Here is a 27,500-nt window from a genome sequence, read left to right on the forward strand (position 1 = left end):
TCGGCAGCGATAGCAGGTGGGATTGATCAAGCAATTCCGACCCATTGCGCGCTCTGGAGGATCAATTGGGGAAATCGACCCGCATTGCGTCATTAATTAAATTAAACTCAGAAAACAAAATACTACTAATGATGATGATGATGATGATGATGATGATGATGATGATGATGATGATGATGATGATGATGATAACTGGGGACTCCCGATCAGCAGTTAATCACGCGTGATTAAGACCACGTGTTGACTCTTCAGTTCAATCTCAGTCAGGTGCTGTGATCGGAAGCGGTGCGATTCTGAGGGCTTTATAAACCCCGGGGCGCGCCGCGTCCCACCAAGCGAGCGAACGCAGCGGCTTCTTTCTGTGGTAGAGAAGCGAGGTTTTGTCAGTGATTGGTGATCTGTGGTGGACACGGTTGGAGAAATCGTATTGAGATGGGGTTCAGGCTGCTTTTAGGGTGAGTTTAATGTTTTTTTAAATTAGATTTTACGATGTTGTCTCACCATTGGTGGACTAGTTATCACATTTTCAAGCAATTCCATGAACCTTTCTATCTGTGCACATTTAAAATAATTAACAATTTAGCATAGTCCTTGATCTGTTTTAAGTTCATCTGAACTTTAGCTTTCTACTTCAGTTAACTGGCTCCTGCGGATGAGTGTGCCGGATGTCTATGAATTCACATGTCTATGTGATCATTATTATTGTTCCCGAGTTGCCTGGTTATGCGCGGTGTTGCCGGCTGGCTTGGTCGCTCAGGACTTGTCGGGTAAGATCAATATTCACGCCGAAGAACAATCTCCAGTCTGCAGCGTGACATATCTATCACTTGGGTTCATGTGGTACTTGTGTATCTTGGGTTCACAAACCCAACTCTACACTAATGTTGGGGTACCTAATGTTATCCAATTGGGCTAGTCCAGGACTCCCGCTAACTGGAATCTGTGTTTCATGTGATGTATCTATCACAGTATTATCCGATATGTTTAAATTGATTTACCGCCCTTGTATACAGAATAAAAGGCTGCTGGCTCTCGGGGCAGTTCAGTTAATTGACAATCACTCGAGATGCTTAACTAAGAAAGTAACTAATTGAATTGGGAACTCGCCCTTGATTTGGCGTGTAACGTTTAGACTTCCTGAACGTTGTAGTTCAAGTTGAGTATTTGATTGAATTGGCTGCTCTGTTTCGGCTTATGAAACGCTGTATAGCCAACTTATAAACTTTAATCTATTTAATACGGTGTGACTTTGTATTGCCGGTGTTCTTAAATAACGGAGCGGCTCTGTGCGTTCATTTCTGACTTCAGGTAACTTTGTGACCGAGTGCCGGGATCGGTACTTCTGGATGTCAACCAATGGCAAGTTTGCCGGCGGTAACTTTCGCTTTGACGTCATCGGTAAGTTGGGCTCGGTTTAAGAAACGGCATTCGGGTTTTGAGTATAGGGTAAAGCGTTGGGTGTTTTGTTAATAACCTTGTGGGGTATCAGAATTAAAGTAATTTAAAGGAAACTTTTATTGGCTAAGTGCCACAGATAAACGGAATCTCTGGAATGATTTCAATCCCTATGGGATTTGCTCGGTACCCCGTTGCGATGTTCTCCCACACTTTTATCCCCCCTCCAGATAGAAGCGGGGTTTACCCGCTGAATGACAGCTACGCAGCGGCGTGCGGGTTTACGTATTCCTTCAACCTTCCCGGAGACTTGATCTTCAGAGCGTCGTTCTTGGCCTGTCACGTGGAGAGCGTGGTGAGTACGTCACTGCAGTAAAACAAACCCGCTTCACACTCTCGTACACAGCAACGCTGGACTGACACATGCATCTATATAATCCTGTTACCTTTATCAATTACCATGTTGATCAAGTCTGCAATCGGCAGTTAAAGATCTCGCAGTGGCAACGCATTCATTTGAAGTCGGGTTTGGTGCATTAAGTTACTTTCAATTGAAAGAGGTGAACTATCGCAGAAATGGTCTAATTCCTTTTTAGGGGTGGATTTTTTTTTTTAGAAGTGCAATGGTCTTGTCCTCCAGCCTGTTTTTGGAAGTCCTAGCCCCGTATGCCGCTTGTGAAGAAGTCTCCAGTACCGACCCGTTCTTTCTCCGTTGTCTCTAGAATGACGTCTCCTATGCGCTCCAGTACCGCTTCGTGAGACTGGACTCTCTGGGCAGAGAGACGGTCTACCCCTTCTCCCTGTCCTGCAGCACGGAGAGCCCCTGGAACCCACGTGAGATCGTCTGTGAGGAGAACTACATGGAGGTGAAGGGGACCCCCAAAACTAGGGTTTACAATTGAGCAATGTATCTGCTCCTATTAATAGATCAATCACACCCTAGTGATTTAAGGATGGAAATAACTCCTATTGTGTAGCAGTTTCACCCATTCCAGGTTTTATGATCAGCTTGATTTTACCCACAGTGTAGGTAACAAGCTCAGGTGTGTCAATTGTAGTAAAACCAGGATTGGATTAAATTGCTTTGCAGTGGGAGTCTTATTTTCATCTGTGGGCAGCAGTGTGGAGTAGTGGTTAGGGCTCTGGACTCTTGACCAGAGGGTCGTGGGTTCAATCCCAGGTGGGGTGGACACTGCTGCTGTACCCTTGAGCAAGGTACTTTACCTAGATTGCTCCAGTAAAAACCCAACTGTATAAATGGGTAATTGTATGTAAAAAATAATGTGATATCTTGTAACAATTGTAAGTCGCCCTGGATAAGGGCGTCTGCTAAGAAATTATTCTAACTAATGGAGTTACACTTCAGGGGTAAACGAGATTCCTGTTGCAGTTTCACATCTGGTCCAGGTTTTACTGTGAGCTCGATTTTTAGCCACAGTGTGCCTAGGTAACAAGCTTGTCGCAAAACCAGGCACGTCTGTGCCTGCTATGCATGGGGAGTCTAGCTCCAATCCCTGCTGTTTAAACCTTCTGCCCCCAGGTGTCTGTCAGGAAGAATGTCCCGGTCATCGCTCAGGAAGGACTGGAGAAGGAGGACTGGGAAGCGGCTCTCTCCATAGTGAGTGAACTTTCAACTGGGATCGGGGGGTGCAGTGCTTCCCAGGTCCTGGGGGACCCCTTGTGTCTAATTCCGCCTGAGCACTCAATTGAACTATTGGCTTTAGACTTCTTTAATTGTGTTCTGCGTCTAAATGGCTGGCAGTGTGTGCAACTTTTAGAAGTAACTTGAAAGCTGAGGACAATTGCAGATTTAAGCATGATTAGATGAGTGAAGGGTGTAAGCAATTGATAAACTGGTTGGAATGAGAATCTGCAGATGCAGGTGGTCCCCAAAATGGGGGGGAGGGGGGTGGGCTGGTGTAGAGCAGGGGTGTCAAAGTGTTCCTGGACGGCCACAGTGTCTTCAACCCACAGCTCTGAAGCACTTGGTTTCATTTGATTAATCGGACGCATTACCATCTCTCCTGGGCCTCTGTTTGTATAGGTAGTGTACCTTGAATGAATTTTCTGGAATCCACCAAGACCATGCAAAAATATTAACCCTATCCAATTGGTTCAAGTAAGTTCATTGAGAGAAGCTGGAATGGACACTGTCCCTCGGAGTGGAGTTTGATGCCTCTGGTGTAGAGGTTTCTTTCTGTAGTGCTTGCAGTGCCTCTTGTGGACGCTCTCTGAACTGCACCTCTTGCAGCTTCCCGAATGGCTCTGGGTCTCGGCTGGCTTTTCATTTGTGTTGCTCTGCAGGCCCAGGGAGCGGTGATGTCCGTGTGGCAGGTGGTGTTCCACAAGACCGGGATGCCCCCCAAAACCATGACAGCCGAGGACGCCCGTACCGCAGGACACCTCGTCAACTCCACGTCCAGCCGCGTCGTCTTCAGATCGCCCTACGGCATGCCCATGTCCGAGGTGCTCCTGGTGAGTTCTTAAAATCCTGTGATGCCAAACCAGCTTCCATTATTTAATAGCGTCCTTTTGTGTGCGAGCATCCGAGGGCTCTCCAGAAATACAGTAAGGCGAAAAATTGGATATTACGAGCTTGGAGTTTTTAAATGCTGATGGATTTAAAGTTAAATCTCTTTTGCAATGAATTTAATTGACTAGCTGCCTTCTCAATTTTGCATATGACTAGGAGTAAAATCTAGCCCAATTTAATATGCTGTTTTGAACGATTTGGATGTATAAGTGTTTTGATATTGCAGGATGGCATGATAGTCTAGGAATGACTAGCAGACTCCTTTTATCCAAGGTGACTGACGGGTGTTAAAATGCAAGATTCATATTTGCACTTGCTGTAAACCACACTATTCAAATAACTTCTAGGATGCAACAAGTTAGGATTGGGCAGCAGTGTGGAGTAGTGGTTAGGGCTCTGGACTCTTGACCGGAGGGTTGTGGGTTCAATCCCCAGTGGGGGACACTGCTGTTGTACCCTTGAGCAAGGTACTTTACCTCGATTGCTCCAGTAAAAACCCAACTGTATAAATGGGTAATTGTATGTAAAAATGTGATATCTGTATAATGTGAAATAATGTATAATGTGATATCTTGTAACAATTGTAAGTCTCCCTGGATAAGGGCGTCTGCTAAGAAATAAATAATAATAATAATAATTATAGCAAGTTGTGTCTATAGTGGTGCAATAATACATCAGCTGAGGGTCCAGTAATGTGGTGCTGAGGTCAGGTGAGTCCAGAGCAGGAGGGGCAGATCGGGAGATCTACAAGCGCGGTCTGAACAGGGGGGGGGGGGGGGTCTTGAGGGGGTGGTGGGGCTCGTCGCGGTCTCTGCTCCAACGCTCTTCTCTATCCTCAGGTGTCGGGGATCCCTGTGGAAGCCGTCAGAGCCACTGTGTTCTACAAGCAGAGGTGGATGCTGCTGTTGGTGGACACTTCAGCTGCCTGCGCTAAGAGTGAGTCACCGAGGAGCACTCTATCCTAGAGGAGGGCTAACGGTCTGGAAGCATTACCTGAGCTGGGAACTGAAGTGGAACAGTCTAGTGCATTGTACACTTGACTTTGAATTGGCTGCAATAGCAACACTTTGACACCTGGTGGCACTGTGTGCTATGTGCAACTTTCTTCCACAACCTATTAACCCATTAAGTGCCATTGTCCTCCTTTTTGAGGATGGGTGGGTGTAGCTTTTTCTATTTGAGCATGTGACTGACATAGCTCCATGTTAATTCTCTACCCTATAACATATTAAGTCTAGTGTCAAATTGCATATTCTCCAAAAAGTTTACTAGTTCTGGTGCTAGTGTATAGAAGTGCTTAATATTCCATGCATTAAGACCATAAACATCTTGTCATCTTTGTTTTTAAAATGTCTATAAAAACAAATCCCTTTTCTACACTAGGGGGGGGGGGGGGGAATAGTATACCATGGCAAAATGCCTCCCGTTTCATCTCTTTCCAGACCCCTCTGTTTTCGATGGCACCTACCTGAGCTGGGTCACCCCGAGGCTCATCACCCCGCTGGTCCTGCATCCCACCAAGTTCCTGGATAAACGGATCACGATGGGGGTGGAGGGGAGGGGCCTGGATGAGGTCGCTGCTACCAGCAGGGGGTACCAGCTGCTAGTCAACCGCACTGCAGTGGAAATCCGCATTCCCTTCGGAGCTGTGGGGGGGTATCGCAAGGTAAGATAGCCAGGGACCCTCTGGTTGGGTCTCAGTCTGTGGAGACTTGGTGATTTTTAGAGAAGGGCTTTTTCCTGGCTCTGCCTCTGACCCTGAGCGAGTCGCTTCACCTTGTGCTCCGTCCTTCGGATGAGACGTAAAACAAACGAGGTCCTGTTGGAAGTGACTCTGCAGTTGTTGAGGATGCATGGTTCACACCCCCGTAGTCTCGTCCAGTTGCTTTAGAGAAGCGTCCTGCTAAATCAAATGCCTCTTCTCCCTGGGGAAGGGGGTGTAGTGGCAGCAGTATTGCTTGTCGCACTTCTCCCTGTATCTGGGGAAAATCCCTTGTTAACTACTTAGCCTAAGTTATTGCATATGAGAATCTGGGGATATAGGGGGAAGTCTGTTTTGTTTATCTTGGCAGATGCTTTTATCCAAGGCGACTTAGACTAGGGTGTGTGAACTATGCATCAGCTGCAGAGTCACTTATAACAACGTCTCACAAGGAGGTGAAGTGACTTGCTCAGGGTCACACAATGAGTCAGATGTTGTACTGATTTGCATATCTGTAACTCCTGTCTTTTTAGAGTCATGTGATTGATAACAAGTACAACCAGATGTATGAGATTGACCTTTTCCTGGAGCACCAATGGGCCGATGACCTGTGGGAGATGACCCAGCACCGCTCCTTCAAGCCAGCCCGCTCCCCCTACCTCCCTGAGACCCCTTATGTGGTGAACAGTGAGTAATTTCCACAGCCCTGCACTGTAGGGGTAACCTTGGAGCACGCAATTCGGGGGTGAACAGGGTTAGAAACTCTAGTGCTGCTGCACCCAGTCCTGGGGTTCAGAGCTCTGTTCAGTTCTGTTTCTTGCTCTTAATCTCTCTCTATCCCTGTTCTCAGACACCGTCCCGAGTGAGAAGGGCTTCACGGTAACCCTTGGTAACTTCAAGCCGGACGTCGAGCTGAAGAACTTGACCCTCAACGGGGTTCCCCTGACCCTTCCCGAGGCCCAGAACAGAGGCGTGAAGATCAGCGAGGTCCAGCATCCCAACGGCACCAAGGACTTCGTCCTGAAGGTCCCCTTCGACAACCCGCTGGTCTCTGTAGAGGTGAGGATTAACCCCACTCGAATAAGGAGGTACCAAACCATTGAACACACCCATACCAATGAAAAAAGCCTCCTGTTCTTTGTGAAAGATGGCTTAACTTGTATACACGTGACCATGATGTGTCACAGGGGAAGACTCTAGAACAAACCTGCAACATGAATTATACAGGAAACCTAATATTGCACATGGACTGTATCATGCACTGTTTGAGAATGGCCTGTCTGCAGACAGGCCACAGTCCAGGATTTGGGGGGTGGTTCTGTCTAACCTTTGACCCAATTTTCTCCTGCAGTACATTGGGGCTCTCATCAGGAGGTACACCTTGAACATCAACTACACCTTGAACATCGTCCCCCAGAATGAGCCGTATTTTCACCCGGCCACTATTGTGTGCGATGTGAAGGACGTTAGTAAGTAAACTGGGGGGGTGGTACAATGTCTTCAGCATTGTACCACTGATCTTGTATTGTATATCGCCAATTGGATACAGAATGTGCCAAACTACAAAGTGGGGATTTTGTAAGCAACATTTGTTGACCGACCTACCAATCCCTTCCCTCTAGATCTTCCTGATGTCAAAAGCTTTTGTACGAACCGCAGCGTGGTCTTCGAAGTGACCCCGGGCAACATGGACTCCAGCTGGGAGCTGTGCATTGGGAGCCGCCCTCTACCCTACACCATCGCTGAGCCCAAGATCACCATCGAGTTGCCACTCTTTAGCATTGGCTACATCTATGAGGTGAGGATCTCCCAGGGGTTCAACGTTGAATCCAGGGCTAGCACTGTTTGGTCAACTGGTAGCCTCTACCAAGGGACTTATGCCCAGCCATGCTAAGAGAATTGACCATTGGGTTGGGTAGTTTGACATTTAGCTGCCATTAATCTTGCTACACTCTGTAGGACTCGGATTTGTTACCAATTGAAATTCTCATACCAATGCAGGCTTTCCTGTAGGTAAATCTAAGTGACGAATCTTGGTGTTTTCTAATACATTTTGAACACTACTCCTAGATGCACACAACTCGGAGGCAGCATGCTTGGTTTCAGATATCAAACTCCCCATGCTTGTTCTCTTAAAGTACGTTGCTCCAAGGGTACTGCCAGCCTTGACGTGTCCCTTGCTTCCTCCCTCTCAGGACATCTCTTTGAGGGGCCTCACCGTTCGAGTGGAGCTGAACATGAGGAACGTCAAGACCTTGCAGGTCGAGAAGCAGTTTGTGCAACGCTGCCCAATCCCCACCAGGGAGCTGCTGGGTGAGGAGGACTCCTTCACTGCGGTGGACGCCTCGCAGTGTCCTGGCCACGCTTCACACCAGAACTAGCCACTCCAAGGATCCTATTGCCATGCATTCTGAGCCCGTGGGACTTCCGTTCTTTGAATGTCCTTCAGAATTTTGAAGTGGTCACCAGTTTATGGCTGATCTAGTTGCAGAGTTCAGTCTTGAGTTTTCATGTCTGTTAGGAATCCTAGCTCTGATTTGAGGACTCTGTAATTCAGTGGCCTTTTGTTTGAGCCAACTTAATTGACAAATTGAATTCACTTGTTGCTGTAAATATTTAGTTAATTGCAATCTTTATCAATGTGTTGGAATTCCTTAAGGGAACCCTGCTTTTGAACTTGCATGCAAGTCCTAGCAAAAGTTTCACTGTAGTCAATCTGGCTGCATGAAAGTTAAAAGCAGAGTTCCCTTAAGGAATTCCAACACATTGATCAAGATTGCAATTAACTAAATATTTAGTGGTGACAAGCTAGCTTGAGGTAGGGTTAGGATGAGGAGTTGAGGAGAATGACACTGCTGTAGACCTCTGACTTGCAGGATCTGGTGATGTGATTGGGGTAGCATGGTGTTGCCTTGATTCAGTCTGGTCTCTAATTCATTCTCCTCCTCCGCCAGTGTGCTTTCCTAACGGAGTGGTGACGGTGGTGGCTGTGACCATGGAGCCCATACCATTAGTGGATCCCAGCAAGACCACCCTGCTGGACAAGACCTGCAAACCCAAAGAGTTTGACTCGACCAGGGCTCTCTTCACCTTCGGGGTGAACACCTGTGGGACCAGGAGCCAGGTGAGCTGGGGCTTCCTGCGTGGTGCTGTGGGTCAAGGCAATGGTCCTTCATACAGGTCTGGCACTGGTAGACCTGCACTGGATCCTTTGGTTGTTTTATCCAAAGCAACTGGGGAGGGATTGACTATGCATTAACTCTGGTAGTCTTTAGATTCTGCTATTGGGAGGTCAGCTTTGTATTACCAGCATGCTGTTCTGGCTCCTGTTTCAGATTGTGGGTAACTACCTGATCTATGAGAACGAGGTGCTGTATACCAGAGCGCTGTTCCCACCCAATGCTCCAGTCATCACCAGAGACTCTGAATACAGGTGAGCACAGGAGGGAGTCTCCTGGTTCACAGGGAACTGTGGTGATGTCATAGGCTGTGACATCACAGCCTATTTGCCCTGAACCGGACTACCCAGCTGGACCATGCAGTCAGTTTTACACACGACTCCAGCCCCTGATCTAAACCCGTGTGTCGTTACCTCGTAGGCTGACGATCCGCTGTCGTTACCCCCTCAACGACACCCTGACGCTGGCTGCTGAAAGGAAGGCGGTCCCTGCTCCAGCCCCCTACTCTGTGCAGGGGCTTGGGTCCCTGCACTTAGTGTCTTATGACCCTATGAGCAGAGGTAGAGTATCTAGCAAGCCGAGCCAGGCTTGTCTCCTGGGACTAAAGGATATAAAATCTCTTAATACAGATGTTTGCTTTGTTGATCCACTGTTGCGCTGTGTTTAGGAACCTGCCAGCTGGTTAGCTTTGCTTATGGTAAATGACTGAACGCACTGTGTAGAGCGACACAACTTTAAGGTCTTCATTGAACACTGGCTGAATCAAAGATCACTGGAGTTCTACTTGGCATGTACTGTTTCAGCTGAGTATTTTAAGTAGAACATTTCTTTAGAGAATTGTCCATTTTGAAATGAGGATGTGCTTTTAATGTTGGATGCTAGCCCTCTGTCTTTTAAACCTTTTAGTATTTTACCAAATCCTGATTGTTTTGCAGCCAAGAATCCCAGAGATGTTCTGAATCTGAAGGCTCGGCTAGCCAGGGGTGAGTATTGAATTTTGTTTCCTTCACTTCCACTTGTCAATTCTGCTCTGTAGTCTTCATTCTAAACTCCCAGAGCTGGACACATTGGCCCACCCACCAGATTAGACTACAACTCCCATGAGCCTCTGTCCTTGATATGAAAGTCCTCAACTCCTGTGTGGACTTTGACAAAGTGCTTCAAAAGAATGGCGGTGACTTTTTTTTCCTCTAGATGTGAGCTACTCCCAGTTCTACTCTGCGTTCCCCGTGTCCCAGTCCTTGCTGGAGCCCGTGTTTCTGCAGGTTGAGCTCCTGCAGCCCCACAGCCAGACTGACCGCCTCATCCTGCAGGACTGCTGGGCCACACTGACCCCTGAAATGGACTCCAGCCCTCAATGGGACCTGGTCACTGACCGGTGAGGGGTCTGCTAGTCCTCTAGCGCTGCCCATTCCTCTGCTTCAATGCAGGCTTGCCGTGACTCATGTTCCTGTCTCTGCAGCTGCCTGGTCACTGGAGACTCCTACAGGACCCACTTCCACCCAGTGCTGGCCAGCACTTTCACCGGGAGCTCCCCCCAGCTCCAGAGGCTTGAGGTGCGGGCACAGCAGTCTAGCAAGGACCCTGCCTTCTGGAGACAAGTTAGTGCCCCCTCCCTTACTCTGATTCGAACCCAGAATGATTCACTCCATGCAAGGCTTTTAAATAGGCATGCTCTATTAAATTTCAATAGGAAAGTGGGATTGATGCGCTACCGGCTTCAGCCACAGTGTGGCAGTGTTCTCCTGTTTTAACGAGAGCTGCTTCTGTCCCTCCCCAGGTGTATTTCCATTGCATGGCTGTGGTTTGTGATCCCAACCTGGAGGATGCCTGCAATAAGACTTGTGTGCCTGGAGCCCAGAGATCTGGTGAGCATCTGGAGATCAGTCCTGGAATACAAGCAAGCATGAACAGCTGCAGTACAGCATCAACGCTGCTATCATTGAGTGAAGGGAATACAAAGCCTAATCTATTTAAGATTTGAATATTCTGATGGGTCCTTCTTCCTGTGTGCAATATAAAATGCTCTGTTTGTAGGAGGAGCTTTTATTTGAATCGTGCTGGTGATGCTGTCTCTGCATGCAGTTATTTATAATGGTGCTTTTCATGTAATATCTGTTGCAATAAATTCATCCAAACCATTAAACCTGAACATTTCATTACAGTAAAATGAATGCAAAGAAATTTGACTTTGTATTCTATAAAACCCCAAGTCAAACCTCTGAGCTGACAATAGTCCTTTATCTGTACCCTGGAGACTGTAGTTTTAATTTGTTTTTCTCTCAGCCCGTAGTGTGGATCGATACAGCCAGATCAGAGGCTACGTTTCTGCTGGGCCGGTCCAATTGGTACCAGAAGGACAAGTCCTGGACCTTCAAACAGCAGGTGAGACCTTGAGAGAGTTCTGTTGGATATCCTGGTCATTTAAATTCTAACCCTCCTGATCCGATGCTATGGAGAGAATTAAAACTTTTCAATATATAGGAGGCTTGCTGCTACAGAGCTTAAAGGGTCTATTACTATTGGCAGGAGGTTCAAATCCCGGCTCAGCCACTGACTCCCTGTGTGTGACCCTGAGCAAGTCGCTGAACCTCCTTGTCCTGCGGATGAGACTTCAAACTAGCTCCTATTGGCAGTGACTCTGCAGCAGTTGTTGATGCAGAGTTCACATCCCTAGTCAGTCTCTGGCGAAGTGTCTGCTAATCCACTAATCCACCAGTGTTTGCAGTAATAAACCACTAGGTGGTGCTAAAGGAGCACCAAGCTTTTGATGCGGTCTATTTCACTAGAAGCATGATCAGACTGTAGGTAACCGGCTCAGGTATGTGTCTTATTAAACTCGTAGTGAAACCAGGAATAGACAAAACTATCCAACGAGTCTTATTTCCATTCCTGTGATGCCAAATCACTATCCTATAGCCCGTATGAAATTTCACTGCTCCGATAAGTTAACTGTCCTTCAGAACTGGACGCAGCAGTTTGTAGCCAAAACTATTTAAATTTAATTGAGGACTTTTCCTCGCTCACCCCTCAAACAACTGACTTATGAATTTGCATAAAGATGGTGTTCAAAAGTCAGTTTAGTTTAATGCGTTTAGGAGCTCCCTGCTAACTTGTAGAATTTCTTGAAGTTGCTAGGCAACGCTGACTGTAATTGGAGGCGTCTTGTGGCTCCCCCGGGTCCTAGTGCTCACCATGTCTTGTTTTGAATTTCAGGTGACTCCCCCTTGGTTCCGGCGCTGGGCGTGGCGTCCGCTCTCCTCGGAGTTCTGCTCCTCATTCTTGTCGCTGTCGGATTCAGGAGATGTTAAACTTGCTGTCTACCCCAATAAAGATTTTTGCATCTCGATTCTTGTGTGTCCTCCCATTGCTTTCTTGTACCCTGAAGGTACACCAGGAATCCAGCGCTGCTTGCTGTTCAGTCTTTTAAGATAGTGTTCAGCTTTCATTCCAGCTGAGCTCTTCATTACTGAACTACACCCTTAATTGAACTTTTTTTTTCTTCTTAAATCCCTGCAGGTTCTAAGTTTATCTAGAAAAATCTTAAATCCATTATATATATATATATATATATATATATATAAGCTGTGAAGTCTAGTAAGCGAATTTAGTTCAGTTGCGTAATTCGGCGCTCTGTTCGAATGAAGTGACAGATTGAGGGGGTCTCCCATGACCGGGATTTGGGGAACCCCTTCCTGAAAAGGGGTAAAAGCTGCTAGCGTCTAGTCTCGATTCAAAGCGATGGGTACCCGGTCAGAAACTCCACGCTATCGCTGTCGATAAACGTGACGGGTCCAGGTAAGGGAATGGCACGCAGAATTAAATCTCCTGCATTCTGTAAGCAAAGTGCTAAAGATTTACTTCCAGAAAGTTAATTTGCAAGTGAGGTCCGTCTGCGCTCCTCCTGTTCTTGGTACCTGAGCTCCGTCGGGTCACGCAGTGACGTCAGTGTAGGCGTGGCTAGGTGGGTGTCCGTTCTATACGCTCCCCTCTCTCTGTGACGTGTCTCCCTAAATCGCCCCTGAATTCACGGCTGTGTCCCGTTTACTGCACTTAAACTACCAGTTAGTGTAAAGTAGATGTTTTTGGCGTATCTATGGTTGAAATGCAGTAACACAGCGTTCACAAAACTTCCTGTTTTAAGTCTTGGCTTTGCACCTTCAAATATCTTGGTAGAAGTCTCTCTCAAATATATGAATGTGAACAGTTGATAAATACACAATGTTTAAGGGATTTAATATATATTATATATTTATATTAACTTTTGTGTTAGACCCGCACCTTGCCTCTCGCCTGTAAAGTTTTCTCTGTATTTGAAGGGTAATCAGGTTAGCTGGCGGATCGCGTCCACTCCTCGCCTCTCCGTTCAGTTCAGAGGGCTGAGGCGCCGTTTCATTACAATCCAGGGACCCCGCTGCTTCGATTGTGAGGGAGCGTTTCATTACCATCCAGGGACCCCGCTGCTCCGATTGTGAGGGAGCGTTTCATTACAATCCAGGGACCCCGCTGCTCCGATTGTGAGGGAGCGTTTCATTACAATCCAGGGACCCTGCTGCTCCGATTGTGAGGGAGCGTTTCATTACAATCCAGGGACCCCGCTGCTCCGATTGTGAGGGAGCGTTTCATTACAATCCGGGGACCCCGCTGCTCCGATTGTGAGGGAGCGTTTCATTACAATCCAGGGACCCTGCTGCTCCGATTGTGAGGGAGCGTTTCATTACAATCCAGGGACCCCGCTGCTCCGATTGTGAGGGAGCGTTTCATTACAATCCAGGGACCCCGCTGCTCCGATTGTGAGGGAGCGTTTCATTACAATCCAGGGACCCTGCTGCTCCGATTGTGAGGGCGCGTTTCATTACAATCCAGGGACCCCGCTGCTCCGATTGTGAGGGAGCGTTTCATTACAATCCAGGGACCCTGCTGCTCCGATTGTGAGGGCGCGTTTCATTACAATCCAGGGACCCCGCTGCTCCGATTGTGAGGGAGCGTTTCATTACAATCCAGGGACCCCGCTGCTTCGATTGTGAGGGAGCGTTTCATTACAATCCAGGGACCCTGCTGCTCCGATTGTGAGGGAGCGTTTCATTACAATCCAGGGACCCCGCTGCTCCGATTGTGAGGGAGCGTTTCATTACAATCCAGGGACCCCGCTGCTCCGATTGTGAGGGAGCGTTTCATTACAATCCAGGGACCCCGCTGCTCCGATTGTGAGGGAGCGTTTCATTACAATCCAGGGACCCCGCTGCTCCGATTGTGAGGGAGCGTTTCATTACAATCCGGGGACCCCGCTGCTCCGATTGTGAGGGAGCGTTTCATTACAATCCAGGGACCCTGCTGCTTCGATTGTGAGGGAGCGTTTCATTACAATCCGGGGACCCCGCTGCTTCGATTGTGAGGGAGCGTTTCATTACAATCCAGGGACCCCGCTGCTCCGATTGTGAGGGAGCGTTTCATTACAATCCAGGGACCCCGCTGCTCCGATTGTGAGGGAGCGTTTCATTACAATCCAGGGAGCCCGCTGCTCCGATTGTGAGGGAGCGTTTCATTACAATCCAGGGAGCCCGCTGCTCCGATTGTGAGGGAGCGTTTCATGGCTGTTTCTTCTTCCGCTGCAGCACCGTGTTGTGTACACGCTGTTTATGCATCGTGTGTAGCCGTGGCAATGGGTGAACAGCCACAAAATTATATATATATATATATATATATATATATATATATAATTGCATGTCGTTTTTGACAAAAGTTAGCCCCTCGGTGCGTGAAAAGGTGACTGTTATTTTTCTATATAGGTGAGAGTCACTGGAGAGGAGTGACGTTTAGCCTATTACGTAACCAATCATAAAATATTAGTTTTTTTTTTTTTTTTTTTGGAATTCGTTAGAATCGCTGTGACGTCGCGTGTGTTCGGGGGGCGGGGGCGTGTCTGACGCCGTGGATTGACACACGGGGGCGGAGTGACGGAGCGGCGCGGTGTGTGTTTCATTGTATCTGAATTACAAAAAAACAAAATATCGCGGGTGAAGTCCGACAGCTGATGTTGGGTTAAGAAGAGAAGAACCGCAATGAGCACCGCCCATGTAAGTGATGAGATAAACGGGGCATCGATACCCTTAAAACAGATTGCAATTTAAACTGGTCTTGTAGAATATATATATACAGATACTGTACTATATGTAAATACAGTGTCGGTACACAGTGCGTAATTCTGTATTTATTTTATAATAGCTAAAAATGAATCGCCGCAAATAGCATCGTACGCGACACACACACACATGATGAGAGATTACAGGCTGGTTTTGTTTTGCAGAACCGCGAGAAGGAAAATAAAAAGAAACTGCAGCAGTTTTTGGGAGATCTCGTTCTGCTGGGGTCGCTGCAGGTCGGTAAATACTTCCTGTGACGATTTTATTCATGCGTTTCAAAGTCAGTGTCAGCCGAGGAAAGCGTCCAGTTCATTTCCTGAACACATCTCTCTCTCTCTCTCTCTCTCTCTCTCTCTCTCTCTCTCTCTCTCTCTCTCTCTCTCTCTCTCTCTCTCTCTCTCTCTCTCTCTCTCTCTCTCTCTCTCTCTCTCTCTCTCTCTCTCTCTCTCTCTCTCTCTCTCTCTCTCTCTCCAGGGGTTTCAGTATTTCCAGCCGTGGCTTCGAGGCAAAGAGGAGCTGCTCCTAACTGTGGTGAACGAGGATGTAGTGAGTATGACTTAAAAACACTAAAACCACACTGCCTCCCTCCCTCCCAGTCCCTCCTCAGCTCCACTAGAGCCACACTGCTTCCCTCCCTCCCAGTCCCTCCTCAGCTCCACTAGAGCCACACTGCCTCCCTCCCCCTCCCAGTCCCTCCTCAGCTCCACTAGAGCCACACTGCCTCCCTCCCTCCCAGTCCCTCCTCAGCTCCACTAGAGCCACACTGCCTCCCTCCCTCCCAGTCCCTCCTCAGCTCCACTAGAGCCACACTGCCTCCCTCCCTCCCAGTCCCTCCTCAGCTCCACTAGAGCCACACTGGTTCCCTCCCTCCCAGTCCCTCCTCAGCTCCACTAGAGCCACACTGCCTCCCTCCCTCCCAGTCCCTCCTCAGCTCCACTAGAGCCACACTGCTTCCCTCCCTCCCAGTCCCTCCTCAGCTCCACTAGAGCCACACTGCCTCCCTCCCTGCCAGTCCCTCCTCAGCTCCACTAGAGCCACACTGGTTCCCTCCCTCCCAGTCCCTCCTCAGCTCCACTAGAGCCACACTGCTTCCCTCCCTCGCAGTCCCTCCTCAGCTCCACTAGAGCCACACTGCCTCCCTCCCTCCCAGTCCCTCCTCAGCTCCACTAGAGCCACACTGCCTCCCTCCCTCCCTCCCAGTCCCTCCTCAGCTCCACTAGAGCCACACTGGTTCCCTCCCTCCCAGTCCCTCCTAACCCTTGTTCTCACCCCCTTGTGTGTGTCAGGGCTGGAGGTCCCCTTGTTTTCCTGGCTCGGTGGCCTCTTCTCTCAGCAGTAGCAGCTCGGGAGGCTGCAGTGTGAACGGTGGGGTGCTGGGGAGCGAGGAGCGAGCCCGGCTTCTCTCCAGCAGGTAAGAGGTGCAGGCAGGATGAGTCCCGAACAGCAGAGCTGTACTGTACTTTCAACTGCAACAGGACCCCCTTCACCTCCCTTCTTAAATAATAACGAACGGAAGTCTACGCTTCTCTGTGTTTTAATCGGTTGTGAACTCGGCTGAGGTTTCTCTGTGTCCCGTGTGTCGTTTCAGGATCAGTGAAGGGTACCTCCTCCCCGCCTCCCCCAGCGATCACGAGCTAGCCGTTCCAGTGAGTATCCCCATGCTGCGGGTCCCGGTACAGCCATGGGCACAACGCTGGCTTTGATACACGACTGGGCATCTCCCCTGGTAAAGGCACGGCCGCGTGGTGTGCAGGGGGGGAGTCACACAGTCAGGGGAGCGTAGGGGTCCCCGAGGGTCTCCCCTGGTAAAGGCACGGCCGTGTGGTGTGCAGGGGGGAGTCGCACAGTCAGGGGAGCGCAGGGGTCCCCGAGGGTCTCCCCTGGTAAAGGCACGGCCGCGTGGTGTGCAGGGGGGAGTCACACAGTCAGGGGAGCGCAGGGGTCCCCGAGGGTCCCCCTGGTAAAGGCACGGCCGCGTGGTGTGCAGGGGGAGTCACACAGTCAGGGGAGCGCAGGGGTCCCCGAGGGTCCCCCCTGGTAAAGGCACGACCGCGTGGTGTGCAGGGGGGAGTCGCACAGTCAGGGGAGCGCAGGGGTCCCCGAGGGTCTCCCCTGGTAAAGGCACGGCCGTGTGGTGCGCAGGGGGGAGTCACACAGTCAGGGGAGCGCAGGGGTCCCCGAGGGTCTCCCCTGGTAAAGGCACGGCCGCGTGGTGTGCAGGGGGGAGTCACACAGTCAGGGGAGCGCAGGGGTCCCCGAGGGTCTCCCCTGGTAAAGGCACGGCCGCGTGGTGCGCAGGGGGGAGTCACACAGTCAGGGGGGCGCAGGGGTCCCCGAGGGTCTCCTCTGGTAAAGGCACGGCCGCGTGGTGTGCAGGGGGGAGTCACACAGTCAGGGGAGCGCAGGGGTCCCCGAGGGTCTCCCCGAGGGTCTCCCCTGGTAAAGGCACGGCCGCGTGGTGTGCAGGGGGGAGTCACACAGTCAGGGGAGCGCAGGGGTCCCCGAGGGTCTCCCCTTGTAAAGGCACGGCCGCGTAGTGTGCAGGGGGGAGTCAGACAGTCAGGGGAGCGCAGGGGTCCCCGAGGGTCTCCCCTGGTAAAGGCACGGCCGCGTAGTGTGCAGGGGGGAGTCGCACAGTCAGGGAGGTGCAGGGGTCCCCGAGGGTCTCCCCTGGTAAAGGCATGGTCGCGTGGTGTGCAGGGGGGAGTCAGACAGTCAGGGGAGCGCAGGGGTCCCCCGAGGGTCTCCCCTGGTAAAGGCACGGCCGCGTGGTGTGCAGGGGGGAGTCACACAGTCAGGGAGGTGCAGGGGTCTGTATATTTATATAAGTGTATGTATAAGTTGCTTGTTATTTTGGAGTATATTCAAACACACTGCTTCCCTCTCCACAGGAAGTAAACTGCACCCTGTTCCTATTGGCCGGCTACGCCAAGTATGGGCGGCCCTACGCCTGGATCCGCTCCAATCACGAGCGGCTGGTGAACATCGGTGGTGCTGATTCGCTCGTCAGGGACACACCCATGAAATTGAAGTCTCTCGCTGATTGGAGCACGCAGGGTAATGAATGACAGCTCTGCCTCTTAATACAGCAAACCCCATGTTACAGCTAATTTGATATCTGCAACTGTTTAAGAGCTGAAAACAATTAAAAAAAGGTTCTAATTAAGCGGGCAGACACAGGGGGTCCCCCCAGGACCGGGGTTGGGAACCCCTGGTTTGAGTGACCCTCTCCCCTCTCCCCTCTCTCAGGTACGCAGGTTTGGGAGGTGGTCAGTGAGTTGGTCACTCTCTGTACCTCCCCTCCTCCTCTCAACCCCTTCTCTCTGGACATGCGCTTCGTCCAGTCCCTCCCGCAGGCCCAGAGGCTCCTCGCCTCCGGAGCGCTGGTCAACTTCCTGGAGAGGATCGTCGTCAACGGCAACCCGCAGGAGGCTTATCACAGCAGAGGTGAGGACGACACACACACACACAGACAGACAGACACACACACACAGAGACGCACGATAAGGATGAGACCGAGCTCCTATTGGAAGTGACTCTGCAGCAGCAGCAGCAGCTGTTGATGGTTCATAATATACCCCCTAGTCTCTTCAAATCACATAATTAATATTATTAATAATAATAATAATAATAATAATAATAGCAGCTTTTTTTTTGTCCCCGCAGTGGTGGAAGATTTGGACAGACTCCATCGCTTTCATGTGCAGACTCTTTGGGACGTCCAGCGATCGAGGGCAGAGGGACAAGCGGACAGAGCCGGCGAAGACCAGCTTGGTCAGCCTTGACCGTTGAGCACTGGGGCTCGCCGGACTCAGAAACGCGAAAGCAGACCGAACGAATTCCGAACGGCTCCCAGGTTGAAATGTCTGTCATCGGACATTGAATTTAAATAAAAAAAAAAACAAAAAAACACACATTTCAATATTCAGACCAGTTAAAAGACCAAGGATTAAAAAAACAGACCCAAGCCCCTCCCACTCCCTGCCAGCCCCTCCCACTCCCTGCCAGCCCCGCCCCCTCCCCTCAGCCCCTCCCACTCCCTGCCAACCCCACCCACTCCCCTCAGCCCCTCCCACTCCCCTCAGCCCCTCCCACTCCCTGCCAACTCCGCCCCCTCCCCAGCCCCTCCCACTCCCCACCGGCCCAGCCCACTCCCCCAGCCCCGCCCACTCCCCATAGCCCCCCTTAGCCCCGCCCCCTCCAATCACTCTAAGTACAGCTTGCATTACCTTGACAAACTAAACCCGCTCCATGAAACAGACGAGGATCACTTCTGAATATAATACTGCATTCCTGCCTATAGCCGTGTTTTTAATGTGTCGTTTAAAAGCCAAAACAACCTTAAATTTGCTCTAATCATAATAATATCAGTAATATAGTGAACCTATTTTCATCTGTCAGAAGTTGGTTTATATAATAATAATTTGAAACTGTACTGTGAAGTGACATTTAGTGAGATTTTGACTGTGCTTGCAAACTGGATTACACGAATGTAACAAACAGTCGCTGACAAAATATAAAATGCATGAAAAATATTTAATAAAAAGAAATACAAAAAAATATATATGCACAATTAACAATTTGTACTATTCTAATTAAAAAAAAATGTTAAGCAATTGCTTTTTCTATAGGTAACCAAATGTATAGAACACGTTCCCCTATTTAAAAATGATAACAGGATGTATGGAAACTGCACCGATTACTGAAGACCCAGTCAGCGAACACTGGGAAGCATTCTCGAATTGGAATTTACCATTCTGAATCCAAAACGCGCTGCAGTAACACGCTCCGGACAGCAGGGGGCAGCAGATATACACGCTGTAATGCTTGCAATAATAACTACAACTCAGAACGCTCAGTACGCAATAACACAACTTTAGCCAATGAGGGACATGGACTGTTGGCACGTGGGGGGGAAAACAAACAAAAACAACAACAACAAAAAAGGCTAAAACAGATGCATCTCCCAGCCTGAAAATGAACACATAAAAACATTACAATAAAGCCAAACTTATTGACACTGGGGTCAGAACTGGAACACTAAAAACATTGAACTGTTTGGATTTTTTTTTGGAACAAAGCTAATCTTTCTTTGCATACGAGTCTATAGCCGTGCATTTTCAACTAAAACCTAAAGTGAACTTCTAGTGTGGTAGTGATCTGGATCAACGGACTTCAGTCCAAGTGCAAAGCCAGCTCACAGGAATAACACAGGGCCTGGCCCAGCTTGCGAGAAACTGGGCTCGTTTAACTTCATTTCACCGCGTCTCTTTGCTCCCGGGTCTTTTAAACACGCCGCACGGAAGGGAGCGGTCCGGTCCGCTCGCAGCCTGAAGGAATATCCTGTAGAAAGCGTCCTGAAGGCATCGGATGATTCGAGGGCGTTTGCTAAGCACCGCCCCTCCTTTCACTTCCAGAGCTCGGCACCTCTACGAAATCAACCCACCCTGACCCTAACTCCAACCCCCCAACCCTTAAACCTAACCCTAACCCATTAAGAGTCATCGGATGCCCTCAGGACACTTTGTCATGGATGCTGCTGTGTGCTGCAGTCTGGGACAGAGCCTCCTGGTGCAGCGCTGCTGCAAACACGAGGCAACGTGTCCGTTTCGCGTCTTTTCAACAAAAAAAACAAGACAAAAAAAAAAACCCACAGCTGCCTGTATTCCGGGAAGGTTTGTCCGACTGTTTCCTGGTACAGCACGTCCCTGACCAGCAGCGACGATCGCAGTTCCAAAACACCCGTCCGTCCGTCCGTCCGTCCGTCGATTTTGAACCTCGTGGCTGGCAGCTCCAGTCCCGTGGCGGAGGAGCGTCCCGCAGTCCCGCAGTCCCAGGTGCGGTCCTGCCTGCTTCCTCCAGCTCAATCCCCCCCGGGGAGCTCCGACCGGCCCCCGCTCCCCCGGCTCACTCCCCCCCAGTCGACCCCCTCTTCACCCTCGCTTTCAAAAGACTCCTGGAGCTGCGAGCCCTCTTCCTCCAGCGACCTGACTTAGAGAGAGAGAGAGAAGGGAGAGGAATGAGAGACAGCAGAGACAGAGAGAGAGATACAGACAGACAGGCCGTTTCAAATGACATTTCAGAAATACTCAAACCTGCCCCCCCCTCCTCCCTCGGTTTATGTGGGGACTATCGGGGGGGGTCCGGTATAAACCCGCTATATGTAAAAAGAAGGCAGCGATACACCGAGACGGAAACAAGGGACTCCTGCTGCACAGCGGCTTCAGTCGTTCCTGGTTTTACTATGAGCTTGTTGCCTATACGTTGGGGGCTAATCCAAGCTGGTAGTAAAACCTGGAATGGGTGAAACCGCTATGCAACAGGAGTCCTTTTTCCATCCTTGGATTGTGGCTGGATTGTGCTGTGCCTGGAGTCTGTTCAAGCCCTGAGAATAAAGCGGTTTAAGATCCTCACTCACCTCTGTCGAGATTGGCTGGCAGGGTAGAGGCCCGCCCCTCTGGTGGAGGCATGCCTCCGGGTAGCCCCGCCCCCTGGGACTCCTCCCCCTCGTTCGCAGAGCTCTCCTGCCAGTCACTGAGCGCTCTCTGGAAGGACTGAGCCAGGCAGCCCGTCAGCTGTCGAACCCGCTTCTCCTTGCTGCACCAGAACACCCTGCACTGCAGCTGCTGCCCGCCGTGGCTCCTGCAGATATACAGGAAGACGTCGGGTCTCGTGGCTCCCGCCGCACAGCACGCGATGTCCCGCAGGTACGTCTTGGTCAGCTGCCTGCCGGTGGAGATCTCCTTGACTTCCACGTAGCGTGGCCGCACCACCAGCGCGTGGTCCTTGGGCAGCTTCCCCGCTGGCGCCCCCTGCAGGAGACGGCCGATGGCCTCCTCGGCTTGCTCAGCTTGAAGGGAGTAGATCTTCTCCGTGCCCAGGTAGTGCACCTTGAACAGCGGGTCCCCGTGAGACAGGCTCTCGGTCCGGTCGCGGGTGAATCTGCGCCGCAAGGCAGCCGGGGAGTCGCGGAGCGTCCTCATCAGGTGAGCCATGGCTTAGCGGCGGCAGAATCAGAGAGAGAGAAGCTGAGACAGAGAGAGGAACAAGGGTTAGCACAGGGGTGGGGTTTGGTTACCTGTATACCACGGGGCTGATCAAGCTGGTAGTGGAACCTGGAACGGGTGAAACTGCTTTGCATTAGGAGTCTTATTCAGATCCCTGAATAGCATTCTGTGCGAATCATTTGACATTATTATTATTATTATTATTATTATTATTATTATTATTATTAATAATAATAATAATAATAATAATAATAATAATAATAATTAATAATAATAATAATAATAATAATAATAATTAATAATAATAATAATTAATAATAATAATAATAATTAATAATAATATTCTTTTGACCACAACCTTAGTTAACAAATCCTACAATGAGATGGAAATAAGACTCCCGTTGCACAGCAGTGTGATCCATTCCCGGTTTCACTAGGAGTTTAATTAAATAATGTAAATTGTATGTAAAAATAATGTGATATCTTGTAACAATTGTAAGTCGCCCTGGATAAGGGCATCTGCTAAGAAATAAATAATAATAATAATAATAATAATAATAATAAGATACACCTGAGCTTGTTAGCTAGACACACTGGGGCTGATCAAGCTTATAATAAAACCTGGAATGGGTGGCACTGCTGTGCAGCAGGAGTCTGGTTCCCATCCCTGTGTGTGTCGGGTTATAGTTGTGCTTTTGAAATAGTTTGGAGCCAGCGAGAGCTGTGGAGAGTCTGAGCCTGTAACAGCCCTGACAGGTTTCAGCAACATGGCACCCTGTGCACAAACAGAGGGATGTGTAGAATATTATATATATATAAGGTTTCCAGCTCGGATGAAGCACACGCTGCTGCACGTCTCCGAGACTCTCACAGCCGGCTCGGATCCCGAGGGAAGAGGAAAACAACAGAGAGGAAACAACGAGAACATCACAACGCACTCGGAGCCGAGGCCAGAGAGCCAACGGCAGACGCGTCGTCCAAAGAAAATAAATAAACAAAAATGATATATAATCTGAGCATTTGAAAAAGATAAAAACAACAGTGTACCGACAGGTGCGAAATCAAAAATATAAAGGTCACGGAGGTGAGCAGTGATGTAAGCAAGCGCTTATAATATACTGTGTGTGTGTATACAATATATGTGTGTATATATATATATATAAACACACACAGTGGCTGTTTTAGTCTCAACACAGTAGAAATTCCTGTCCTTTTGCAGGTCATTTTAAGTTCAGTAACAGAACTGGCTTTGAGAATTACAGCCACGCAGAATCGCCACGTCAGGGAATGTTACAGGGAGGGGAATGAGACTCCCGTTGCACAGCAGTGTCCCCTACTCCAGGTTTTACTACCAGCTTGATCAGCCCCACAGTGTGCAGAGCAGGCAACACGTCTTTTTAAAACTCCTAGTAAAAACAGGAATGGATCAAACGGCTATGCAAGGGGAGTCTAATTTATTTATGGATTTATTTTTACAGTTGTGGGTTAGTGGTTGGTGGGGTAGTTTACCCTTCTCTCTCTCCCTCCACACCCCTCCCCTCTCTCCTCTAACCTCTCTCTCTGTGTGTGTGTGTCTCTCTCTCTCTCTCTCTCTCTCTGTGTATGTCTCTCTCTCTCTGTCTCTGTGTGTGTGTATCTCTCTCTTTCTCTGTGCTTGTCTCTCTCTCTGCGTGTGTGTCCCATCTCTCTCTCTGTCTGTCTGTGTGTGTGTGTGTCTCATCTGTATGTCTCTCTGTGTGTGTGTGTGTCTCATCTCTCTCTCTCTGTGTCTCTCTCTCTGTGTGTGTCTCATGTCTCATCTCTCTCTCTCTCTGTGTGTGTCTCATCTCTCTCTCTCTCTCTCTCTCTCTCTCTCTCTCTCTCGTGTTGCAGGGTGCCAGTTTCGCCTCGTTTCCTTACATGTTAATTCTACACGACCCTCTTCTGGGTCTCAAAGTGGCCGCATTGTCTCCGGCTCGGCTATGCTAAGTGCGTGCTGTGTAATGACGAGTCTATTGTTCGCCGAGAATCGTCTTCCTGTAGAACCCCACTCACCCCCCGCATTGTCCTCCCGAATAACGATTTTTAAAAATCTAATTTAGCTCGCATTAAATTAGCAACTTTTTAAAAAAAATGTATTTATTTATTTTTTGCACATGACATTTGAGTTAAACTTTCAGTTTCTATACTTGATCTACCAGAGCAGTAAACACGCTGACCCGTTTAACTCCATAGAGTTCACACACAATACATATTTACATATATATATATATATATAGTCCTTCGGCTAGATGAAAAGATATTGCATGTGTTTTAAATGCGTTAAACGACAGCTAACTGTAATGAAACAGTAAAGAAAGCCTCTCACCGTGTTTCTGTGTCGGTGGATACTAGCGCGCTCCCTTCCTTCTCTGCTGACTGACTTTTTTTTCTGAAGTGCGCAACTGGAGATCCAATTAATCTCGGGTCCGCTCGGTTTCACGTCAACAGGGTCGGTTTGGAGAAATCGAGCGGCTGTCCGGAGCTCGAAACAGGAGCGAAGCGGTTCATTTAAAACCAACCACGCAGAGAGAAGTAGACTGGATACCTGCGTCTCCTCTACGAGAGAGGCGGAGGAAGCCACCTGCACGGCTAACTAAACTACCCCGGTACTGTCTCTATACGCTCGGGGTAGTTTATCTAAACTGCCCCCTGCGTCTGTTATATAATCCGTTCTGTAGCCTTTGTTTGTGGGCGTGGCGTGAGCTTTAAGGAGAGAGAGAGCGCGACAGATAACGTGACCGTGCCGTTCGAATTCTAAAAGGAACGACGCAGGTGTTCTGTTTGTATCAAGCTTCGCTGATGGATTTCTGTGCAACGCCCATGGAAACAGACTCCGCCCACAGACGGAGCGGCGCTGTGATAGAGATCAAACCCGACCTGCTCAGCGATTCGGAGGAAAAGAGAACTCACATCGTAACTCTACACCCGGCTGGAAAGGTACACGTGTATAATGTTACACACTGAAATGCATTATTAGTATGTAGGTGCCAACTTGAGAAAGTACCGGGACAACAACAAAAAAAAAAGACATGTTTTTAAAAGCTTTTTTTTCCCCATTATTATTAATTTCTGAGCAGACGCCCTTATCCAGGGCGACTTACAATTTTTACAAGATATCACATTATTTTTACATACAATTCCCCATTTATACAGTTGGGTTTTTTACTGGAGCAATCTAGGTAAAGTACCTTGCTCAAGGGTACAGCAGCAGTGTCCCCCACCTGGGATTGAACCCACGACCCTCCGGTCCAGAGTCCAGAGCCCTAACCACTACTCCACACTGCTGTAAACACGTTGCGTTTATCTTCATGCATGAAAAGGGTGGGCACATTATTCCAAAAACTTTAGTTAAAGCTCCTATATAAACAAATATATGAACAAAAAAATATAAACTTTGACATGTAAATAAAATTGGAAAACGGGGGGGGGGGGGGGGGATGTAGCGGACCGATAAGAAACACGATGTTCTGCAAACACTATTTGCATTGTAAATGTCAGAGCAGATAAACCAGCTGGCTCGCTGTTATGACAGCGGAGATGAAGCGGGAGTCTTATTCTTCCCTGTGCTTTACCATGCTTCCCTATGCTTTACCACACCTCTCTGTGCTTTACAATGCTTCCCTATGCTTTACCAGACCTCTCTGTGCTTTACAATGCTTCCCTATGCTTTACCAGACCTCTCTGTGCTTTACAATGCTTCCCTATGCTTTACCAGACCTCTCTGTGCTTTACAATGCTTCCCTATGCTTTACCACACCTCTCTGTGCTTTACAATGCTTCCCTATGCTTTACCAGACCTCTCTGTGCTTTACAATGCTTCCCTATGCTTTAGCAGACCTCTCTGTGCTTTACAATGCTTCCATATGCTTTACCAGACCTCTCTGTGCTTTACAATGCTTCCCTATGCTTTACCAGACCTCTGTGTTCTTTACAATGCTTCCCTATGCTTTACCACACCTCTCTGTGCTTTACAATGCTTCCCTATGCTTTACCAGACCTCTCTGTGCTTTACAATGCTTCCCTATGCTTTACCACACCTCTCTGTGCTTTACAATGCTTCCCTATGCTTTACCAGACCTCTCTGTGCTTTACAATGCTTCCCTATGCTTTACCACACCTCTCTGTGCTTTACAATGCTTCCCTATGCTTTACCACACCTCTCTGTGCTTTACAATGCTTCCCTATGCTTTACCAGACCTCTCTGTGCTTTACAATGCTTCCCTATGCTTTACCACACCTCTCTGTGCTTGACAATGCTTCCCTATGCTTTACCAGACCTCTCTGTGCTTTACAATGCTTCCCTATGCTTTATCGCACTTTGCTGTGCTTTCACTGTGGGACACTTGTTTTTTTAATATAAGGGTGTGTTTTCCCCTGTTTTCTGTCATGAAGTCGCTGGAGTGTGTTTACTGTTAGACCTCCATTCTGTGCCGCTGCATTTTGAGATCAGCGAGGGATGATCAGCGTGTTTACACCCGCACTACATCAAATAATTTAAGATGGATGATATAAATAATACAGCACCCGGTCTAGTGCCTGTTTACCTCGACATCTTTCTTTTTTATCTCCCACTTAACAAAACCCTCGAGTTTTCAAAAGCGGCACGATTTAACAGCAAACCCCAAACAAACTGCCTCTATGAAGCGGCGGATAGTCACGACGACAGCACGGGACACATACAACGAGAATAAACGCTCTAATAAAAAACTGTAAACAACCTCAATTATTTTTATTTATTTATTTATATAAATGTGTTTTGTTTATCTAGACCACATAAAAAAAAAACACCATTTCGGGCCCCCGCCCTTGCCTTCTCCTGTCCCCCCCACCGGCCCCTATCTCAGCGCAGCGGTCCCGCATAGACCGCTATCTCGCCGGCCGCAGATCTCGGGTCTTGACGGTAAACAAGACCCGGAGCTGCTCCCGCGGGAGCGCGCACTGCACCACGCCCGCGCACACCCAGTCCTGCAGTTCACGTCGCTGCAGCCAACAGACGCATGCAAATACAGCCTTTTCAGGATTTTAAAAACTATCCTGCGGCTTATCGCCTGTCATTCGCTGATTCTTGCAAAAACATAATTTTCTTTATCCAATTAAGGTAAATAAATAAATAAAAAAACGGTTTTGAGATTGGTCGCTGTTGAATCAGCCGATGATGACAAAGAAGTTTTATTTAAACTTTTCGGCCTCTTACGTCATCGCCGAGTAATTTCCTTCCTGCTGAAGTCTCTGCCGTCTAGACCAAGTCAATAGAGTCATCTAACATTAACCCGTGAAGTGCCACTGTCCTCATTTATAATGTATCGAATTATATATTTATTTCCTAGCAGACGCCCTTATCCAGGGCGACTTGCAATTGTTACAAGATATCACATTATTTTTACATACAATTACCCATTTATACAGTTGGGTTTTTACTGGAGCAATCTAGGTAAAGTACCTTGCTCAAGAGTACAGCAGCAGTGTCCCCCACCTGGGATTGAACCCACGACCCTCCGGTCAAGAGTCCAGAGCCCTAAC

At 48.8% G+C, this 27,500-nt stretch overlaps 3 protein-coding genes across 3 annotated transcripts; 2 read left to right on the forward strand and 1 right to left on the reverse strand.

Moving 5' to 3' along the window:
* The first annotated feature begins 637 nt into the window (after positions 1–637).
* Positions 638–12,158, forward strand: LOC131730028 (uncharacterized). The gene is made up of 22 exons (XM_059020318.1): positions 638–767; positions 1,309–1,398; positions 1,626–1,750; positions 2,118–2,261; positions 2,936–3,013; positions 3,700–3,870; positions 4,768–4,864; positions 5,371–5,594; positions 6,164–6,317; positions 6,481–6,689; positions 6,982–7,099; positions 7,253–7,428; positions 7,826–7,943; positions 8,585–8,754; positions 8,966–9,063; positions 9,230–9,369; positions 9,745–9,792; positions 10,004–10,187; positions 10,272–10,410; positions 10,590–10,677; positions 11,096–11,194; positions 12,026–12,158. Exons 1-22 carry the CDS (start codon positions 653–655, stop codon positions 12,118–12,120), a joined length of 2,880 nt encoding a protein of 959 aa, XP_058876301.1. The 5' UTR covers positions 638–652; the 3' UTR covers positions 12,121–12,158.
* A 2,595-nt stretch (positions 12,159–14,753) lies between these two features.
* Positions 14,754–19,700, forward strand: LOC117967976 (uncharacterized). Its single transcript, XM_059020323.1, has 8 exons — positions 14,754–14,886; positions 15,117–15,188; positions 15,427–15,498; positions 16,239–16,363; positions 16,541–16,598; positions 17,844–18,009; positions 18,202–18,399; positions 18,619–19,700. Exons 1-8 carry the CDS (start codon positions 14,872–14,874, stop codon positions 18,735–18,737), a joined length of 825 nt encoding a protein of 274 aa, XP_058876306.1. The 5' UTR covers positions 14,754–14,871; the 3' UTR covers positions 18,738–19,700.
* Positions 19,701–20,815: 1,115 nt separating this feature from the next.
* LOC117404585 (uncharacterized) lies at positions 20,816–24,759 on the reverse strand. The gene is made up of 3 exons (XM_059020325.1): positions 24,307–24,759; positions 21,371–21,980; positions 20,816–20,943 (listed from the first exon to the last, which is right to left on the reverse strand). The coding sequence occupies exons 2-3, from the start codon at positions 21,945–21,947 to the stop codon at positions 20,816–20,818; spliced, it is 705 nt and encodes a 234-aa protein (XP_058876308.1). The 5' UTR covers positions 21,948–21,980; positions 24,307–24,759.
* Between the last annotated feature and the right edge of the window lie 2,741 nt (positions 24,760–27,500).

Source organism: Acipenser ruthenus, unplaced genomic scaffold (genome assembly GCF_902713425.1).
Source record: "Acipenser ruthenus unplaced genomic scaffold, fAciRut3.2 maternal haplotype, whole genome shotgun sequence".
Lineage (NCBI taxonomy): Eukaryota > Metazoa > Chordata > Actinopteri > Acipenseriformes > Acipenseridae > Acipenser > Acipenser ruthenus.

What these genes read in the sequence shown, in the direction of transcription:
- LOC131730028 (XM_059020318.1), top strand. Translation starts at nt 653, where the DNA reads ATGAGTGTGCCGGATGTCTATGAATTCACATGTCTATGTGATCATTAT. An exon ending in CCCCACCAGGGAGCTGCTGG is followed by an intron (nt 7,944 to 8,584) that starts GTGAGGAGGACT and finishes CTCCTCCGCCAG; the next exon opens with TGTGCTTTCCTAACGGAGTG. An exon ending in GAAGGCTCGGCTAGCCAGGG is followed by an intron (nt 9,793 to 10,003) that starts GTGAGTATTGAA and finishes TTTTTCCTCTAG; the next exon opens with ATGTGAGCTACTCCCAGTTC.
- LOC117967976 (XM_059020323.1), top strand. An exon ending in GCCCGGCTTCTCTCCAGCAG is followed by an intron (nt 16,364 to 16,540) that starts GTAAGAGGTGCA and finishes GTGTCGTTTCAG; the next exon opens with GATCAGTGAAGGGTACCTCC. An exon ending in ATCACGAGCTAGCCGTTCCA is followed by an intron (nt 16,599 to 17,843) that starts GTGAGTATCCCC and finishes CCCTCTCCACAG; the next exon opens with GAAGTAAACTGCACCCTGTT.
- LOC117404585 (XM_059020325.1), bottom strand. Translation starts at nt 21,947, where the DNA reads ATGGCTCACCTGATGAGGACGCTCCGCGACTCCCCGGCTGCCTTGCGG. An exon ending in GCCAGCCAATCTCGACAGAG is followed by an intron (nt 20,944 to 21,370) that starts GTGAGTGAGGAT and finishes TCTCTCTCTAAG; the next exon opens with TCAGGTCGCTGGAGGAAGAG.